General features: G+C 47.4%; 2 protein-coding genes across 3 annotated transcripts in view; one reads left to right on the top strand and one right to left on the bottom strand.

Annotated features, from left to right (window-relative positions):
* Nucleotides 1-4,351, top strand: part of ZDHHC3 (zinc finger DHHC-type palmitoyltransferase 3) — a 33,971-nt gene extending 29,620 nt beyond the window's left edge. For both annotated transcript variants that reach the window (XM_066321442.1, XM_066321451.1), the window contains exon 7: nucleotides 436-4,351. In XM_066321442.1, coding sequence (XP_066177539.1) covers nucleotides 436-678 — 243 coding nt within the window. In that variant the 3' untranslated portion in view covers nucleotides 679-4,351. The remainder of the gene's footprint in view (nucleotides 1-435) is intronic.
* A 705-nt stretch (nucleotides 4,352-5,056) lies between these two features.
* TGM4 (transglutaminase 4) lies at nucleotides 5,057-18,842 on the bottom strand. Its single transcript, XM_066321430.1, has 14 exons — nucleotides 18,621-18,842; nucleotides 15,245-15,424; nucleotides 15,011-15,114; nucleotides 14,562-14,691; nucleotides 13,781-13,899; nucleotides 12,298-12,405; nucleotides 11,564-11,738; nucleotides 10,942-11,077; nucleotides 10,581-10,684; nucleotides 9,070-9,321; nucleotides 8,062-8,409; nucleotides 6,552-6,721; nucleotides 5,945-6,081; nucleotides 5,057-5,394 (listed from the first exon to the last, which is right to left on the bottom strand). The coding sequence occupies exons 1-14, from the start codon at nucleotides 18,634-18,636 to the stop codon at nucleotides 5,253-5,255; spliced, it is 2,121 nt and encodes a 706-aa protein (XP_066177527.1). The 5' UTR covers nucleotides 18,637-18,842; the 3' UTR covers nucleotides 5,057-5,252.
* Between the last annotated feature and the right edge of the window lie 1,084 nt (nucleotides 18,843-19,926).

Below are 19,926 nucleotides of genomic sequence, written 5' to 3'. Positions count from 1 at the left end.
TGATCACTGGTAAAAGGTGCAGTATTTTGGCTGTCTGAACTATTGCAAAAAACACCCAAACAAGGTGAAATTCTTACGTTGTAACCGTATTTTGTAATTTCTTGGAAGGATTAAAAAAGCTACGTGAGAAGAGGTCCATGTTTCCCAAAAGGCTGGCTTTTCAGAAGCCGTCTCTGTACCCTAAAAATCAATAGCGACTGATGTCAAAATCCATCAGCAAGATTCAGACTGTCCATGAATTTGATCTTGTGTGAGGGTTTTGCTGTTAAATTTGGAGATGAAACTCTCAGTAGTGCAGAGTCTGTCTTCATTGTTAACTCAAACTGGAATAGACCGATCTGGCTATAGGTAGGCAGTTCTGCATGTGCTACAGTGCTTGGTGCCCAAACACCTGCTACAAGTGTGAGACGACCATAAACTCTTCTCTTCTTGCAGGGTATTGAGCGACTTAAAAACCAGAAGCCAACCTGGGAGAAGATCAGTGGCTGGGAAGGAATGAAGCTGGCGTTTGGAGGTGCCTTCTCCCTGGGCTGGTTCAACCCTTTCTCAAACCTGAACTGCAAGAGCCCAGCACCAGGTGAAGCAGTGGCAGCAGCTCCTGCATCTGAAATAATGACCCAAGAAGAAATCGAGCAGTTTCTGGCTCGAGATGTTGCCATCCAAATGTTGCATGAATAAGCAAAGCGTCCTTCTCCTGGAACACCTTTCAGGTGGTTTGGGTTTGTTTTTATATATATAAGTACTTGTGCTGGAGATTTAAGGGTTGTTTTGTAACATACTTTGTAGTGCATTAAAAAATTCAGGAATATTGGTCTGGAACAGACACTACAGCACTTGCAGAAGCAATGCAAATCTCCAGAGAGAGCTTCATAAGTGATGGGGTTCCTAAGCTCCTTGTGTCAACTGCTTTATCAATCTTTTCTTACATGGCCTTTAAGGACAGTTTATAATTGTCAGATAGATTGGCTCCAGTTCCCAGAAATGTGCCATCCTAGGGAGTCTGGTTAATCTTTTGTTCTTACAGCCTTTGGAGGACTAAATATGTGATGGCAAGATTAGCCAGCTCTGAAGGTTTCCTGGAAAAATGCATCCTCTTTAGTCCATCCCATCCAATGGTGCTGCTTCTGGGTTATGAACGTTCCTGGTGCACTGGTCTTAGCAGCGGTGAGATACAGGGCTATGGATGCAGCAGATGGATGAGCGCACCCTGGGTGGGATTCCTTTGGGTTCTGAAGTATCTCCAGGGGTTAATTTTTACCCACTGTGCTTGTGAGACTGATCAGGACTGGTGGTGCTTGTCAGAGGTGGTGGTGGGCTTGTGATGGTGCCAGGCTGGTGGGAGCATTCACCCATGCCTGGTGCAGCCAAGAATGGGCAAATGTTGGCTGGGATGTTGAGCTGCTGGTGCTGGTGGGGGACAGCTTTTCCCCGGGGGTGTGGTTCATTCACATGTAAGATGTGTGGAGTGGGAGCTGCCTGGCTGAGCTCTGCAGGCCAGGGAGCAGGGCCAGGTCAGGTACCAGGTCTATTTTTTGCAGTCAAAGAGAAGGCAATGTGAACACCTTGTGATGGAGGTACTACCTCTCTCCGTTTGCGTTGTCTAATTCACATGTTTCTTTTCTTGGTAGCTAGAGTTAGTAGAGAATGAACAGTGCCTCCTAATCTTACACTGGGGTTTAACATTGTCCCACTAGTTCGTGCCATCATGCCGGGTTTCCTTAGACTAATTTTGCAGCCAGCCCCTGGAGAAGGCTGCTGAACCTGTAGAAGGATCATACTCAAAAGGCATCACTGCAGGAGGCAGTAGTTGCAGCAAAGTCCTGCAGAGGTGTTGCCAGCTGCTGCATTCCGATGCATTTGCTAATGCTTGGCATCCTTCAGATGTCAGGCTACCTTTAATTTAGACTGTTCTTAATTTGTGTTTTTTTTTTTTTTTCCTTCTATCACATCCCTTAGATTAACTGTCATTAAATTTACAGACAACTAGGAATATGCTACTGGTTTCCCCCCACAGAACATGCTTGCTTTTATCTCCCCCTCCCCTGTAACCTGAACCAAAGATAACTGCTCCCTCTCTAAAGGAAGAGAAAGGAGTTTTTGGGACGAAAGCATGGCATTGTGAAAGACCTATATGAAGTTTTTATTATTTATAGGAATAATATCAAGTGGAATTAGTGCAAGGATTTTTTTTCTGTTTATTTTTAACCCCTTAGAAAGCATATTTGTATGCATTAATTGTGTGACATTCAGGGCTACTGTGGAGGGATGAGATTCTTTCCTGGACTTGTCCTCTGCTACAGCAGTGCCCTTTTTTCTGGTGAAGGGAACAAATAGACTGCCTTGACTGTTAGGAGCACAGCTTCACCAAAATCCAGGGGTATTTCTGAATAGTTGTCCAATCCCCTGTTCCCTCTGGATATCTCTTCTCGTCAGCAAAAAGCAGATCTAGAGAACATAATTAGGAATTGTGTATTTATAACCTTTGGGATAAAGGGAAACACCCCACATTTGAGGGGAAATGAGATATCCTCCCTGTCACTGAGACATGAGGTCTTGAATGTCTGCCCTGTGCAGCAGGGTGTTGAGGGAAGAAGCTCTCCTGCTTCTGCACTAGCCTGTGTTCATCTCTGTCAGCATCCCACAGGAAAGGGACATCGGCGTCTGTCAGGCATTTCCTGTAGGGAGCAATGGAGATGTTGGAAGAGGAAGAGTGCCCTTTTTAGCTCATATTTTCTAATTTTGGCTTGCTGCTCCACCTCTGCATCCAGTTAACACCCTTGCCTCTGGTGCTGTGCCTACGGTGGGAATGGTGCTAGAGGGAGGAACTTGTCCATGGCTGAAAATCACCTTGAGGCAGGCATGTAGGGATGTCAGCTTAGGAGTGACCCCCATGTGCTGCATTCCAGGGATGCTTCCTAGGACAGGGACCTTACTCTGGGACATGGCTTTGTGCAGACATGGTTGAAGGCAGCCTAATTTCTCCTCCACTCTCAAACCTGGTTCACTTCTTCATGAGAACAGTTGTCATTTGCTTCTGTTTCCCACGTCTCCTGTTGCGCCTCAGGTGCTGGCATTTTTGTGTTTGTTTTTTTTTTTTTAAAAGAGAAACAGAAAAGTAGTGTGAATGGGGAGGGTAAGAGCCAGTATAGTCATCTCCCCTCCTCCAGTTACAGTCTGAATGAGATAGGGATGTATGACATATCCCTGTGCCTTACACACAGCATGGACAGCCAGCTCCAGCTGTCCATGACATGGCAGGGTGACTTCCTGTGCCCAGCAAATCAGTTCTGGTGTTTCTTGGCTGTCAGTCTCCCTTGTCCCCTTCCAAAGTCCCAGTACCCCTTGGTGTATCTTCTTTCTATCTCAATGTAGTGTGACAACTGTTAGAATTCATAAGTCTTCACTTGTTGGAAAAATCTATTTTATCCACAGCTTTTGTATAAACCTCCTTCTTTAATGGTTGACTGGTAGCTTGAGACCAAACATGGTTTTCATGGAATTACACCTAAGCTCACTGTTTACCTTCCCTTCCCTCTACACACTTCTTGCTCTTTGCTAGAGCATGCCTTCATGTTCAGACCATGCTGCCATAGTCCTGGCTGGCTCACTAGGTCCCAGGAAAGACATCCTGAAGAGCCTGCTTGTAGTGCCCTAAATTTATGGGGCTGTGGAGGATGCTTCCCCTGCACTGCTCAGTGGGACGTGGTCCTCTGAAGATCCCATCACTGCTCTGATGATTGATGGAGTCGTGGCATATGTGGAAAGCGTTCTCATACTTCTCGCCTGGTGTCTTCTACAGCAGGTTTTCTATGCAAATAGAGAATTTACATCTCTTGAAAAAATGTATTTTTTTGCTGTTTGTAACTCCGTTTGTGCCTTTGGTTGCTGTTGTACTTTCTAAAGAACTAATACTTCATCTGCAAGTGCCCCTGCTCCTCCCTGCTCTGTGGACATGACACACACGGACCCTGCACCCTCTCTGCCTGTGGAGAGGAGCTCCCGCTCCCTGCGGGGCCAGCACAGGAGGTGGCCTTTCAGGGACCCTGTGCTGCTGTGGAGCAACACAACACTGTGGGCAGAGGGCGGGCAGGGGTCAGGGCAGCCTTGACCTCCTTCTGTAGCCTGGCAGCCACTTGCCTGCTCCTCTGGGAGTTCCCCAAATCTTTGAAACACAAGAGAGTGGTTAAACCCTTTTTGCCTTTTTATGTCCTTCCTTTTTTTTTTTTTTTTTTTTTTTTTTTTCCCTCTTCCCTTTTTATGGGCTGGCACATAACCATGTAGTCACCATTTCTTTTTTCCACTCTACTGCTTGAGCATTCGCCTTTTAAATAAACAGATAATTTACCCCCTATACTACTGTGTGACCTGACTTCCTCTTTACTTGTGGAAACACTGGCAAACCCAGTGCCACTCTGCTGCTGCCCACGCTGTGGGACAGAGAAATCCCTTGCTGAAGGTGGGCTCTGGAGTTGCTGGAGTGTGCAGTGCAGTGGTGGGCTCCAGCTGTGCACAGCTGTTGTCTTCTCCAGTGTGACTTGGCTGGAAGATCTCCTGACATACACTGCCATCAAGGTTCTTCCTGTAGTCGAGCAGGAAGGGGGAAGAATAGGAGTTGTACATTTCTAGGGAAGCGCTAGTAATGAATGTTGGAGATGGCACCTCTTCCAAAAATGCCTGAAAACCCCCAAAAGAAGTGGGATAGGAAGATGTATGAAAAAAGGTGTTTGGGGAGACTGTAGTGGGTTTCCTCTTTCTGAGCTCTAAAGACAAGGAAAGGCACATACTGGTACATTCCCCAGATGGTGAGCAGGGAGGAAGAGGGAATTGCCCAGGAGGGGTTTGCTTGAAATGTTCATTGAACCGCACAGCAGCCCTTAGTGCAATGAGGTCCCTGTGTGTCCTTCCATGTAGGACCACAGCACTGCTGCCCCTCCCATGCTCACACCCATCTCTGGCTGAAGCTGGTACCAACACGAGCTCCAATCCCTGGTTTGAGATGGCAACATCCCCTTGTGGATTCAGAGCCATCCCAGTGTGACAATATCATCAAACACAGTCAATCTTCACAATCTTTATTGAATCACAATTAACTGCAATCAATGCAACTGTGCCCTTAAGCCAGTTTAATTCCCTTTAGCTTTATGGCATTTTGCTCTTTAAAAGTACTGTGCAGCAATTAAGAAGGCAAGAAGTGCCCAGTGATGCGATACATTTAACAAGGCCAACTTCTGCATGCTTGCAAGGTGCCGATCCTACTCGATGATGGTGATGCCCTTCTCTGTAGAGATCCCTTTGATCTGGTTTGAGATCAGCTTGGCTACAATTTTCCTCTCTCCTAGTCTTGTCGGAGTGCATATTATTTCAGACTTCATGATCCTGCCAGGCATTATATCCCTAAGGACAAAGGAAAAACAAAATAGTCCCAGCATGAATTAGGGTTATTTGCCACTTTTGAATAATTTCTCTTAAAGAAATAGTCACTGCATGTGTTTAGGGTGAATGTTCCCCTTCTCCCATGACCAATTTGCAGCAAAAGGGGCAGGGTGATACTGCCTGGTGGTCCTGGTGCTCCTGGGGAGCTTCCCCAGAGCTCCCTGTACTGCTGAAACACCAAAGATTCAGCTCTGAAGGAAGCAGCTGTGTTCACACTTGTCAGGCAGCACACCAGGAGCATGGGGAGAGCTCATGTCTGCCCCTCTGCCTTGATCCTGTCAACTGCTGTGTGGGTCTTTCTGCCCAAATATGGTGCAGTTTCAAACACAGCTGGCAAAGATCCCTCCTCCTCCAAATCCCCTAACCGTTTCTTCAAGGATAATAAATAAAACCAAAAAACCCAAAAAACAAAAAAACCCAACCAAATACCCAACCCAAACCAAAAAAACTCCAAAAAACTACCACCAGAGCAGAGTACTGCCATGGTCATTTCATTGTCTCATCTCCTTACCCCATATCAAATGTTGTCATCTTAAATATGCCCAAGCCCTCCACCAGCAGCTTGCAGTTTTCCAGGATCACATTCAGCTTGTTCTTGAAGATGAATGCACAGGGGAAGTCATTGTACAGTTTGGCTGTTTCTGGCATCTGGCAGAGGAGGAGAGAAACAAACCCAAAGACTGGGGATTAGAGGGGTAATAAAGATCCAGAGCTGCTGCAGGTTTGCTCACCACCAGCATGGTGGAGGACAACCCCTTCATATCCTTTTCACCCTCCCAAAGCACTGTTTACCCAGCTGGCTTCTCAACATGTCTTTCCTTCAGGAGGGAGAGCTGTGGCCTTGGAGGTGGGCCCTGTACAAACTGTCCTCTCCCATCCTCTTTCCTCCAGCAGTCCCTGCCTTCCCCTTTTAGATGAGGCAATAATAAAACTTTCATTTTATGGCTGCTTTGAACCTTCAAATGAATGTTGAATAGCCAAATAAGATGCCAAGAACTGAGCGTCCCAGGAGGCAGCTGTTTGGGAAATCCCCCTGGGAATGCTGACACTACCATGGGGCTGCAGTGAGCAGAGCTTTAACCCTTGTCCCCCAGGAGACCAGCTTTCAGCTGCCTCACCTGAACAGTGATGGGGGGATACTGGAACCTCATTGAGGTCTCCTTGGTGAGTTTGTCCTTTGTTTCCCTGACCTCGGCAATGGCAGTGACAAGGATGAGCACTTCATCTTCCACGGAGGACAGCGTCTTCATGTACGCATCAGGGGCTATTTTCAGGGGGATCTGCATCTCTGCAGGAAAGAAAACACAGCTCGATGCCTCATCACAAGCCCAGGAATCGGGTGGCAAAGTCAGCTCTGGTGGCTGGTGTCCCAGGGTATGGCATGAGCCATATTTGCTGACACCATCCTGCTTTCCCTTCTGGCCTAGTCCCTGTTGGGGGGAAGCCCGGGTGGGTGGGTGGTACCTGCCTGTGCAGCCCATGGGAAGGGTGGCTGGGTCCCACCATCTCCCTGCTCAGACAAAGCACTGGCTTGGATTCACATCCAGCACCTCAGCAGCCCTCCTCCCTGGCTGCCCAGGCACTCAGGAGGAGGCAGAGAAGAGGAGGTAGGGTACATCTAAGCCTGCACCCCTGAGGGTTTCTCCGCCTGGTATAAAATTGCTGGCTTTCCTTTCACTTCAGATTTTCTCTTTTATTGCCTGGACGACCTTCCAGTAGCTCAGAAAAGCGACAATGTCAGCAGTGCTGGTGCTTGAGCATCGTTTCAGCTGCAAAGCTTTCTGATTTCTGGGAATAAAACCAAAAATGCTTTTCTTTTTCTCTAAGTGTATGTATGAATGCGTACATGGGGCTACCTTTCTGTCCTGCCCTGCTGCATTTTGACAGCAACAGTATATGAGTGAAAACACTCAACGCTCATCAACAGCAAAGTGGGGTGGTTTTTTTGGTTTTTTGGTGGGGTTTTTTTGTAAGTGAGTCATGCTAAGAGTCAGGGTTGTTTAATTATTTATCACTGATTAGTCTCTTGTTTAGTGAATTTCAGTTACATTTCTTGGGATCAAAAATGCAACCCATGTTGCTCAAAGATGTGCAAAGCACGGCAGCAAACAGCTCCAGGGATCAGCCAGGCAGGCAGTTGTGAAGTAGGAATTTGCTTGGGCAAAGAATTCAGAAAATAACACTCACCACCACCCAAATTAGAGTGGCAAACACAATAACAAGAAAAGGCTGAATTTTTCAGCCATCTAAATCCTGTGAGGGATCTGATCCACACGGATGCACACAAAGCTTGTACTGACATCTTTGATGTTTAGGCAGTGAGGACAGGAGGGATTCTTCAGCACATCTCATACACCATGAAAACCTCTGTCTGCCCACACTCATGTATTTCTAACCACCTCCCTGAAGCTGCAGCAGGGCATTCATATTTTGGTCTCTGCTACAGAGGGACCTCAGGCTGTGACCGAGACTTCCAAATGCAGTTAAGAGGGAGGTAGGTTCTAGGCAGGCAGTATCTGCTCTTCACAAAGTACAGAGCCATGCACTGGTCTAGTAGTCAAGCCAGTACAAACCCCAGATTGCCACAGTAAATGAGTCTACAGAACACAGCAAGCTTTCTGTGCTTACCAGATGGGCCTTCAAGATTGATGGTCTCCTTGGTAGTTCCAAGATTGGCCTGAACTTTTCCAGTATAGTACTGCAGCTGGGAGGAGCCAGTAAGGTCAATGGTCCAGTTCCCAGGAGCAGAGACCTTCACAGTGATGGCAATTTCAAGGGGATTGCCAGGATGCAGAGGTTCTGTATTCTTTATCTCAATGTGGAGCCCAGTCTTGGTGGCTGGCTCATTCAGGACCAAAGGCTGGGTGTTCCCGCCTAGCGTCTGCACAGTCGAAGCATAGCCTGAACGAGGCATCAATCCCGAAGGACGTATAAAGCTGTAAGCTCTTTGCATAGACATCCTTTCCTCTTTGGAGCCTGGATGAAGAAAAATATGGGTGACAGCTGTATCTCAGTCTCCTCACCCAGAGCTACCTTCCCTTTATTTATGCTTTTGCTAATAAGCAGAGAGGATGTCAGAGCACCTCCAGCCTCTGCTCAGGACAGCTTCTTGGTTTATGCTACCACCAAATCTAACTGTAGCATTCTGAACTGGAAGAATTTCCTGGAAGAGACAATTTAGAGGATGCATACTCTTAAATATTTCAGCCTGATATTTTTGCCCTCTTCACTGAGAAATGTTTAACAGTCTAGGATAACATGGCTGGATCTTGAGACCTGTGGGGAGGAAATGTGGGGGTTTTTTTCCCCCAATATGGTTTGGGGAATGGAAAGACAAAATGGAGAAGAATGAAGAAATAAAGCAAAGGTCAGCCTGACGACTAGATTCATCATTCAGCCAATTTCTTTCACTGCCTGCAAGCTTGCTCGTGTCCCTGAAGAGCAGCCTATAGGTGTCACTGCGGGCATGAGGATGCCCGGGAGCAGCGCTGCCTCCGGAGGGTCTCCAGGCTTTACGCTGAGTTTGCCACTGCAGCTACTCCTGCAGTTTTCTCCCGGAAACGACACATGCTGTGGGGTGACCTGCTTGGTCGGGGTCTCCTCTTTGGCACAACGTTAGGGGATGGGGGCTGTTACCTTCAGGGTACTTGTACTCCCGGGTGATGTCTTCCCGCCTGTTCTGCCCCACGGCTTTTGTGCTGATCTTCTTGCCGATGTCTTGGGTCTCCGTGGCAATCTTGTAGTACTTGTCCCTGCCGTTCACCTTCCTGACGAGCCAGTAGACTCTGTCAGCGTTCACCTCGGCATACACAAACTTGCTGTCGTAGGGCAGGTACACATCTCCTTCCTTGACAGCCTTCACCGAGCATGGGCCACACTGGAAACGACCTGCAAAGGGCATTCGACACCAGCTGATTCTCCAAACAGGAGCAGTGACTCCAATTTTTGCTCCATACTCAGACACACTCAAGCAGGAATCTGTGGCCATGGCAGTTGATACTTAGCAGTAAATAGTCCTCCAACTCAGTAATGAACTCCAAAATCTCTCATTTATCCCATAGCTGCTTGGGAATTTTTTATAGATGACCAAGGTCTGGTAGGAGCTTTTGCATGTTTTCCTTCACTTAGATAATTTTAAGGTTAGAAAGCCACAGCTTGGTGTGATAAAAGGAACAGAACATAAGATGCCTTGTCCAAACAAAGGCAATGTGTTTTAAAGTAGATAAAAGAATGTAGAAGTAGCCACACAGGATGCTAAATGTAGCTGGAACCAGTAGATAAACAGATAGTGAGGGATATAGTGGGTCTTCTGGCAGTGTTATGTGACAAGAAACAACAGCATGTGCCCTAAGAGAGGTTCAAGGCAGGTAGGTGATCTGTAATGCTGGTGTACTTAGTGAGTATGACCATCAGGGAGCCCTTCAGACAACCCTCCAGGACTATCAAAGGCCTTCCAGGAAAGGGCAGATGCATGCAAATTACTTCTAGGAGAAGTGATTTTTATACATTAGCCAGGACGTACAGTCTAATGAATATGTATGATCAGGATGGAATAAATACCTTGTTGTAAAGTTTCATGATACACCCAATTAGAGGAGACATCCTCCAAGTGTCCAGCGTGCTGCAATAATGTATACCTACTTTCTAATGCTTCAAAATTGTATTAAAAGTTTCTTCCTCAGCCAATTTCAGTATCACGTTATCAAGTCAACAGCATCCAGACACCTATGTTTGATCTCTAGGCAATATTTCACTTTCTGCACTTCCCTGAGGATTAACCTTTTGGGTTTTTTCCATCTTCAAATTCCCTGAACCTGTGCAGGGAGTGTAGTCACCAATTTTGGTGGTCACTCCTCTCATCTACCAATGAGCAGACTCATGACCCCAGTGGCTTAGATGTGCTCTAACCTCTGAAACAACTTTCATGTACCCACAAAGCCAGTTTTCTGCCTGCCAAGAAATGCTGTTCCTTCCATTCTGGGCTGAGGTGGCAGGAGTGAGACCTGCTGCTTTAGAGTGTCACTGCCCCAGTGCATGAAGTTGTGCATGGGGAGTACCTGGTTTGCTGACTGAGAAGCATGTTTTTCACACAAAATGTCCCTGCCTCCCTCAAGAGTTGCAGAAGAGTCTTTTTAGGCAAATCCTACCTTGGCTTTGCTCCTGAGGGGTTGAATCAATTGCCTGCCAGCCATCAAACCCATTTGGAATGTCTGATCTCTTCATCCAGACATCATTCCACACGTGGAAGTTCCTGCGTGCATTTGGGTTGGAAAGAAAAGGAGTGAGTTGTTAAAGCCTGAAGAGTCACGATCTCCTCCCTTAATCCTTTAGTAAGGGCAGATTTAATGGGTATTTGCAGGTAACCCTATGAGCCCTGGCTTTCCCCCTCTCTCCAGGGCAAAAATCCCCAGGCAGTAGTGAAATTCTCAAAGGAATTGCTGGGGCTGGGAAATGGGGCACTGCAAGGCAGCACAGGGCGTAGGAAGCGCTATCCCCATTTGGCAGTACCAGACAGAGTCGAAGGATATGTTCAGCTTTTCTCCTTTCTCGTTCAGGTAAATGTCAACAGTCAGGTTCCCCTCCGTATCGTGGGCCGAATCGAAAGTGCTCACACAGCGGGATGGCACCCCCAGGCATCGCATGACTGCAGCACACACAGACAAAACACAAGGTCACAAAATCCCTCACACTGATGGGCATCCTCTCACCTCACCCCTCTGCCCACCCAGGGTCCTCTAGAGCAGGTGCCCAGGACTTTGTCCAGATGACTTTGGACATCTCCAAGAATATAGGCTCCAAAATTTCCCTGGGCACCCTGTGTCAGTCCTTGGCCACCCTCACAGTGAAAAAAGTTGTTTTCCCAGATTCAGATAGGCTGTGCCTATCACCTCTGGTCTTGTCATTGAACATCACTGAGAAGAGCCTATCTGTGCCCCACTCCTTCCAGTCAGGTATTTAAACACAAGGATCAGACTCCAAAAGCCTTCTCTTCTTTTGGCTGCGAAGTTCTGGCTCCTTCAGCCTCTCCTAACAGACAGACCCTGCCACCTCTGTTGCTCAGAGGCACAGTAACTTGGCTTACTAGCAGAGTAATCAGGGTGTCAGAGACGGGAGGCGGGTCACTGCTCACCTGTGTTGAGGACTCCTGCGAAGACCCAGCACTGGCCGTATTTGACTGGTTTCTTTGTTTTGTAGTACTTCTGCAGAATTGTGACACTCCCAATCCAATCCATAGGGGGTGTTCCACCGATGTAATTCCCTGACCAGCTCCCCAGCACGACTCCATTGTCATCATTGGCATTAACCTGTGGCCACACACACAAGCAGAGGAGAAAAATAAAGGGATGAGACTGAATGAGGCTTAAACTCCAGGGTCTCTGCCTGCCCTGTGGCTTCCCAGGTGCTCCACAGCCATATGGGACCCATCAAGGTTGCTGGTGCTGGCTGAGGGCTCCTCTGGTGAGAAGACCTCCACCTGGATATCTAGAGGGAGGTGGCACCTCTGTTCAGGGCAGTAAAAATTAACTCTGCATCTTGTATCTTAAACCACAGGGCTCCAAAAGGGTCCCACCACAGAGTGCAGTTACCTGCCAAGAACACAACCCTTGTGTTGGCCCCACCAACACAACTGATGAGGAAGGACAACCACTGGGGCAGCTGCAATCTTTGGAGATGGGAACATGCTGTGTTTTTGTTTGCCTCTTCCCTTCTCCCAAAAATGCCTCTGTCTCTTTACTTGCTGTTTCCCTAAGGAATCTGTTTCAGATGCCTCCTGAAATAGTGTTCATGGTCCCAGGGAAAGAAGAACAAGTAAGGAGGAGAAAAGATATGGAGGGGCAAAGCACTTCACTGAGAGAGGCTTACCAAAGCAGACATAGCTCTGGACACATTAGCAGGATCCCTTCTTTCAGTCAGACTGAGCTTGCTTTTGTCCAGCAGATACATGCAGGCATCCAAGATGAATTCCTCAAACTGTTTTGAGGGGAAAATGGAGATATTTTTGTATGCCACTCTAAAACTTGATTTCCTTGTCACTGTAAAGCATGTACTTGGAGGAAAATGTATGACTAGCTCTAACTTCTAAACTTCCTTTATGATATTGAGTTCCTAAGGCTGTGGGGCTTCCCAAAGCTGTTCTCCCCAAAAAAGGGTTAAAATGAAACCGAGGCTTGGAAGACAAAAGCCTGTCTCATATGTCTTGCAAACACAGTTGGAACCTGACCCAGCAATCTTTACTCCTGTGCACAAAAGTCTCCAACGTCATATCCCCACAACTCTGCAAATTACTCACAGGAGTAATGAAAATTTAAGATCTCCCCTGATATTAAGTCTATTGACATAGGTACAAAATAAACCTTGGAAGAAAGAAAGGTACGTAAATGCTAATTATTACAGCAAAGATTCCTAATTAGCAACTGCTGATAAAGCTCCCTGAGGTCCAGTTCAGAAAGATGTCAAACATCTGATCCAATGAAGCTTGTCAGAATATCAATATCAATTCTCATTCCTTAGCAGCAGAATAAATATTAGGATAGGAACAGCCCTACAGATGATGCCCTTTGGCTCCTTTTGTGTAAAGGCATCTGTGTGAGCACCTTTGCTGGGCTATGTGTGTCCTGCAGATACATATTTTGCAGATGTCCTGCAAAAATTGTAGACTTACAAAACAAAACAAAAAACAGAAAAAAACCCCAGATCTGAACTTTTTTGGCAGGGGTTTTTGTCTGGATAGGGTGCAGGATACTCTGCTTGGATGCCTGTGTACTTTCTACAGGGTGCAAATAAATCTGCTCTGGCATCCACTTCTTATCTCTAGCCCAAGCCAATTTGACATTCCGCTCCTCTGGGGTTATCTCAGAGGCAGTGCACAGGAACACCCTTCCTGAGAGAGTGGCTGATTTTTGTCCTGCACACAGCTGTCACTGAAGGCACCATTTGAAAGGTGATAGCCTCTGCCAGTAATTTTAACCTTTTTATTCCCGACTGTGATGCAACAGGTAAATCAGATTTTTTTCCCCATCAGCCCTCTCCATGTCTCATGAGGTGGTTGAGAACACCTACACGTGCATGAGAGCAGGAATTCCCTTATGGGAATTTTTTCAATCAGAAACACCCTGTCCCCACTTTCCACATCCTTTACCGGGGGTCACATGATCTGACTATAAATGTGCCACTAAACCCCGTTCTCCAGCTGTGGGTGGGGAGCACGTGTAGGCACACAGATTACTCTAAGGTGAGCCCTCCCAGTGAAGTTGGCAGGGTCATTCCAGCACTTTGAACTACTCACAGGCTTCATGCCAAAGGGATGAGGAAGGGTCATAGGGCTGACAAGACAGCCGTGTTTTACCTGCCCAAAATTCCAGGGCCTGTCATAGATGCTGTATGCAGATCCAACATAGATGTAGCCGGTGTCATTGAGCACATATTCCTTCTTCTGTGCCTCATTGGCCATGTAGACAACATCATCTGGAGAAAAAAATCCCAAACCCTCAGACATCAGGTGGCTTGCACACCCTATATGAAATTTTCCATGGAAAGCTAAACTGGGGTAGCCAAGGATCTGCAATATTCACACCAACAGATGATCATGCAGCATTCAGCATTCACTTTTTTTTTTTGCTCTAGTTATGAAAGAATTTCCTGTAAGACTAATCTTTAACTTCCCCCCGTAGGTCCATTGCTATGTGACCACTCTTTAATTATTGCAAAAATCTTATTTCTGAACACTGTAGACTATGAGATAGACAGCAGAGAGAGCTGGGAAACTGATGCCCACCAACCACACAATTTTTTATTCTGGTTATTTTTTTTTTTTCTGGATCTTAAGACAGCCCAGTTCTCTCAGTTAATCTTTGGCTGTCTCAGGGAAACAGAGAGGGATGATACAGTAGTGCAAGCAGATGTGACAGATGTCCCTCTGTGTCCTGGCACTGGAGAATATCCAGTGAGGAGCTGTCTTACTGCTATTGCCCAGCTTCTCATTGGCTCCATGAAGATGCTGCTTACAGTGTTTTATGGAGAAAAAACAATATATGTAAGAAAGAGAATAGGGAAAATATGAGGCAAAATTCCATCTGGGACAATCCCTGGTAGCAGTAATTATCACTCCCAGTTGCAGGACCGCTCACCTTCACACCAAGGATTGAACAAAAGGTAGATGACACCATTTTCAGGCTTGTAAATGTTAGTGCCAGTCTTCACGTGCAGGTTGTATTTGCCCACAGGGGCATTGGGTGAGCTGGTGACAGACAACAGGCACTGAGGAGGAAAAAAGGAGAGATGGCATGAGGGACACCCCACCATGGCCACAGGCGTGGCACAAACATGGTGCCACAGAACCAGCACGAGTGGCAAAGCCGGGGCCATGGAGGTCCCTGCAGGGAAAGAGGAGAAGGCAGTGGGATAGGGCGAAGCCTGCCTGTGCATGGCGGGAGCAACGAACCAAGCAGGACAAGGCTGCTGCCCATCTAAAATCATAGGCCTAAGGGGAAGCAGGACAGGGGTACGAGGATGCTTTGCTCTGTAGCTTCTGATGGCCTTGGTACTGGCCATTGAGGCCCTTGCCCACAGGCTCTACCTCTGTGCCATCCTTCTTGACAACGGAGATTTTCCACCCATTGAAATCTTCCCGCTCTGGTTTCAGCGACAGCAGGCTCCCCCTGTTTTTCATTGGATTTTCACCTAGAAACAAATCCAAGACAACATGTGTGAGGGTTGTACAGGCCTGCAATGCCTGTGCCAGGAAGAGGCAGCTGGATGCTCCCGGGGCTCTCTGGCTTTGCCTGATGGCCACGGAGGGACTCCTGCTTACCGATGCCAAAGCGCAGGGACAGCTTGTCGTCAGCCCTCAGCTCCCTGTTGAGGCTGACCTGCACCTGGAAGGGCTGCCCACGCCGCACCACCAGGTTCTTGATGTTGTACCCATCTGTGTGGTGCTGCTGGGTGTTCTGGCTCTTCAGAAAGTCAACCCTGGTGACCTTCAGACTGGAGTCTGGAAAGAGAGAAAAAACAAGAGATTGATGGTAATTTTCTCAGTAAAGACGGTTTTCTTCTTCTTAATGCAGCCTGTGAGTCACCAAAGCACCTAGAGTAACAAGTTATCTAGCATAAGACAATATTATAAAAAAACCAAAACCACCCAGAGGTCTGCTCTGGATGGATTGCTGTAGAACACGCAACACAGAGCACTGCCCCCCTTCATGACAACTGCTGCTTTTCCCATTTGGCTTCAGCAAAGCTTCAGCTTTACTCCCCAGCAAGAATTCCTTGCAAGTGCTTTGCTCCCATTCATTCCTAACACAGCAGCTGATTTTTAAGACACCGCATTTAAAACGAGGGTCTCCTCTCCTGCAACTCTGGATGGGAGCAGGGCCAGGCAAAGCCTCAGCATCTCTGTGCCCAGTGGCTTGTGGTTCAGAGCTGTGGCATAGGAGTGGAGCTCCAAGAGGCACAACCCAGTGATACAACTGAGCAAAAAGAAAGCCCTCAGCTTTGAACGATGATGGAGATTTGGGGGTCACTGCATCAGGCTTTGGCAGGCTGCCCAGTGGTGGCAGGAAAAGCCAGAGCATTCCGTGTGAACAGGTAGGGAGTAACAATACCTCATAAGCACTCTTCTCATGAGTGATTCAGATGAAGACATGGGAGAGGCAAAAACGGGTTACGGTAACTTTGAAATTAGCAAGTCAAAAGCATAATGGTTGAAGAGATTAATTCACCAAATGTCTTGACAGATTTGCATGGTACCTGGCAACCATGCAATTTTCAGTATCAACAAGAGCCATCCCAAATGCTGAAGAGGCTGGAATCTGCTGGTAGCGGGTGTGGTGTGAGAGGTGCCACATGCAGGGCTGGTGCCAGGGCAGGCTGAAATCAGTGGCATGCCTCCTCCTGCAACCTGTGCTGTGCAGTGACTGTAGCCTTGAATAAACAGAGCTGACCACCCATGGATCCCCACCAGATTATTACCTCTGTGTATTTCTTCTTAGTAGATATATAAAACATATTTATCGTAATTACATAACAGATCTAAGTGGCACAACAAATAGACTTAAAATTGACCAGCATCTTTTGTTAACCAATGTAATCTTTGAGTGCTTTTTGTTTATTTGCTGCATGCCAGTTGCCAGCTTTGGGCTGATGTTTTGAGCAAGGGGGTGTGAGTGCATTTATGTAAAAAAATTCAGCTGGAACTAGCTGCTAAACCATCTTGAGGACAAAGAGGAAGCATCTTCCTCAGCATTAAGAAATCTCCAAACACTAAAGCTGCTCAGCCTTGTTCTTTATGGAAAACTCTAGAGCTGGGCTGAGAAGATACCAGAAAGCTCTGGTCCTGGGAGAGGGCTGCAAAGGGATGTGAGAGTTGAACACATAGGATAGCTGTGGGAAAGGGCCTTAGGAAATCCATCCTTCCAGCATTTCTTAACTTAGGGACTGCATATCCATCCCATTTCTGGACATCATCAGTGCTGTCAACCTCTGTTGAGGATGCACAGGGAAGATTCACTAACAACAGCTGCCCTGAAATATTGCCTGACCGTGCTGAGCACTGTGCCAAAGGCCTGTCTCCAGTCAGCACTGCCCATCAGTTGTGCTGCACTTATTCCTGTGCAAACACACCTGTGATACCCTCTGATCTGACTGGCACGGTGTCCTGTGCCAAGGAATGCCTCAGAGCCAGCCAGTGGCGCACCCATCACCACATCCGAGGGGGCTTGGCCGCAGCTCGTCCTCCCTGGGCAGCCCTCACCTGCTGCTTTTGTCTTCCCGCCCTGCTTCCTGCCCTGGGCACGGAGCTGGGCCCCCACACACCCTGTGTCTGGCTGCCTGCAGGCACCTTGGTTTGCCAACAAGGAAATTAATGATTTATAGAAGAGCCGAGCATACCTAGAACTCGCCCGCTCACAGGACAGAGGCTCAGGCTGCGAGAGGCATTCCTGTCTGTGCTTGCTCCTGGGCCAAGCCAGAAGCAAATCCAAACCCCAAGTGCTGTCAGATTTCTTTTCCTTTTTTAATATAAAAAAATTCAAGGCAGTATTTTCTCCCCTAGTTCCATGGTTTGTCCTTTATAGAGCTCCTTCTTATGCTAACCCACAAGCCGCACTGCATTGCTGCCTGCCTGGAGAGATGTTCAGAGCTTCAACAGAACAGTGATCAAAGATGGGCATATGAGACTTTGCCACTGGTAGGTATGTGGGTCCTTCTTTCCCTTATGGTGAGGAGGAGATGGGGTTTAAAAAAATCTATCAGTATGGAGCAGGGTATTTGTGATATGTCTGGCTTTAGTGGGAACAAGGGCTGCTCAGAACGACAGAAGGGAATTGGGATGAGAACTGTAGTTTTTCAAGAGAGAGCATAATTTGGATACCTGCTTTTACTCCTGATTTTTTTCCAGCCTCCAGGCAAACACTCATGCACATCCCAGAGATGTGAGATCACATCTCAAAGATGCTGTTGTCCAAGACTCCTTGGAAAATTTCGGCTCATCCACACTCAGAGTACAGAGGTTTGAAACTGAGGGACTCAGAGCGGTGTCAAAACATGCCTCCCCTCCTGAAAGCCATGGAGACCTGCTCCCAGCTCTGCTGCAGGCACCACCCAGCCCACTATACCCCAAACCCCAGGGGTTTTGGGCATTCTGGGGCTGGGCTGGCCAGTGGTGCTGGTTCAGCAGCTGCTGCAGGAGTGACCCAGGCACCTGTCTAGGTAGCTGCAGGATCTCCTGACAACAGGGCAGGCAGGACAGCCATGGGGCAGAGCTCAAGCCCCAAAATATCCCCCTTTCGGTTATTTTGAAACTTCCATCAGATGATATCAGACATCACTGAAGAGCAACAATCTACATGATAAAGTAGCCTCAAAGAAAGAAGTTCTTTTAACACTGATGTGAAGCAATTTTAAAAGAGCTGCATTTCCTTCCCAGTATCACTGACATAACCAGACGTCTACAGGTTGAAGAACAGTGATGAAAAATAAGCTGAGTCTTGCAGTTAATTTACCAATCCGTCAAAAGCAGAATTTTCACAGCCAGAGCAAACTAATCCCTGTCAGCAGCACCGGCACCAAAACTTCTATCCTCAAGGTGTCACCCAATTAGAGGGGTGAGAACCCCTGAAGCTGCTATCCTCCCTGCAGGAGGCTTGCCAAATCTCACACCTAACATATCATATAAAGCATTAAAAACTCACCAGTGTCACTGAACATGGTTCTTGTTAGAGTTTCTACCCGAGATGCTTGCAATGCCAGCAGCTTCTAAGCTCCTGAGTAGTCTCTGCCACTTGCTTCTGAGTGTGGAGAAGGAAGACAGGCTGCCCTTTTTATCTGTGTCTTGCTCTGAGGTGTCAGCAGGTCCACTGCCAAGGGGTGGTGTTTCAAGAAAGGAAGTTCCCGTGGAAAAAAAAAAAAAAAAAAAAAAAAAAAAAAAAAAAAAAAAAAGACTACAATTCCCTCTGCACATAGTCAGACAAAAACAGCGAAACTTAAATCCCGGCTCACATGGAAGGTGAATTTGCACAATCAGATGACAAGTGGACAGACCCTTCAATGACAAACAGTAAAATCATGGGCTACGTGAGTAAGAATTCACCTGTGCCCTAATATCCAGGTCACCAGGACTGCAGCTCCAGGCTAACTTTACAAGGAAGCCCACAAATATTCAACCCTTAGGAGAACAGAGTTCCCCATTAGGACCAGTCTAACATTCTTTCAAGTTAGTGAGGTTTTTGTCATCACATTTGGGACAGAAATACTTGGAGCTGTGGGCTAAAATCTAGCATTTTTACACATGTGGGTTGAAAAGCAGAAGGATCCTAGCACTGTCCCCATCCCCATAGGATGAGGTGGATGTCAAGGGAGATAGCCCAGTGGGAGCACTGAGTGGGGAAGAGGAGAATCAGGCTATGCCCAGGAAGAGAAAGAAATGTGGTGGAAAAGGAGCTGTTTGCTGGCTGCTCTTTGCTGACAGCTCTGCCAAAGGTCTCTGCCTTGGTTGAACCCCACATGCCCCACTGCCACCCTGGTCCTCAGGGTGACCAAAGATGGAGAGGTGAGTTTACACCACAGAGAGGAAAGCTGGTGGTATATAGGCCACCACTGACATGGGCACAGTGTCCAGAAAGAGATACAAATGTCCCCAGGCACCCAGAAACGTAAAGCTGTGGCCCAGATGTGGGAGCAGCCTCAGCCTCCTGATGCCTCCCTCAATGGCAGCAGCCCAGGGTGCAGCAAGATAGAATTCTTTTTGCAAGGCTGCCACATCTAAATGTAGGTTCTTCCTGAAGAGGATCTCCCTGTGAAAGCCTTCAAAGGCACCGGCTTTTCTCCATTGGTTTAGGTAAGTAGGTATTTCCTTTAGGAGGACTGTTTCCCTTAGTGTAAATGAGGAGCTGAGTTAGCAGATGCCACCCTCAGAGCATGTCACTGCTTGCTGGCAGGTGTATGTTGGGTGTCCTTACTTGAGAGCATGACTAGGGCACCACAGGGCACCGAGGGTTC

The sequence above is a fragment of the Sylvia atricapilla genome, chromosome 1 (assembly GCF_009819655.1).
Source record: "Sylvia atricapilla isolate bSylAtr1 chromosome 1, bSylAtr1.pri, whole genome shotgun sequence".
Lineage (NCBI taxonomy): Eukaryota > Metazoa > Chordata > Aves > Passeriformes > Sylviidae > Sylvia > Sylvia atricapilla.
This window is presented reverse-complemented; position numbering and strand designations above follow the sequence as displayed.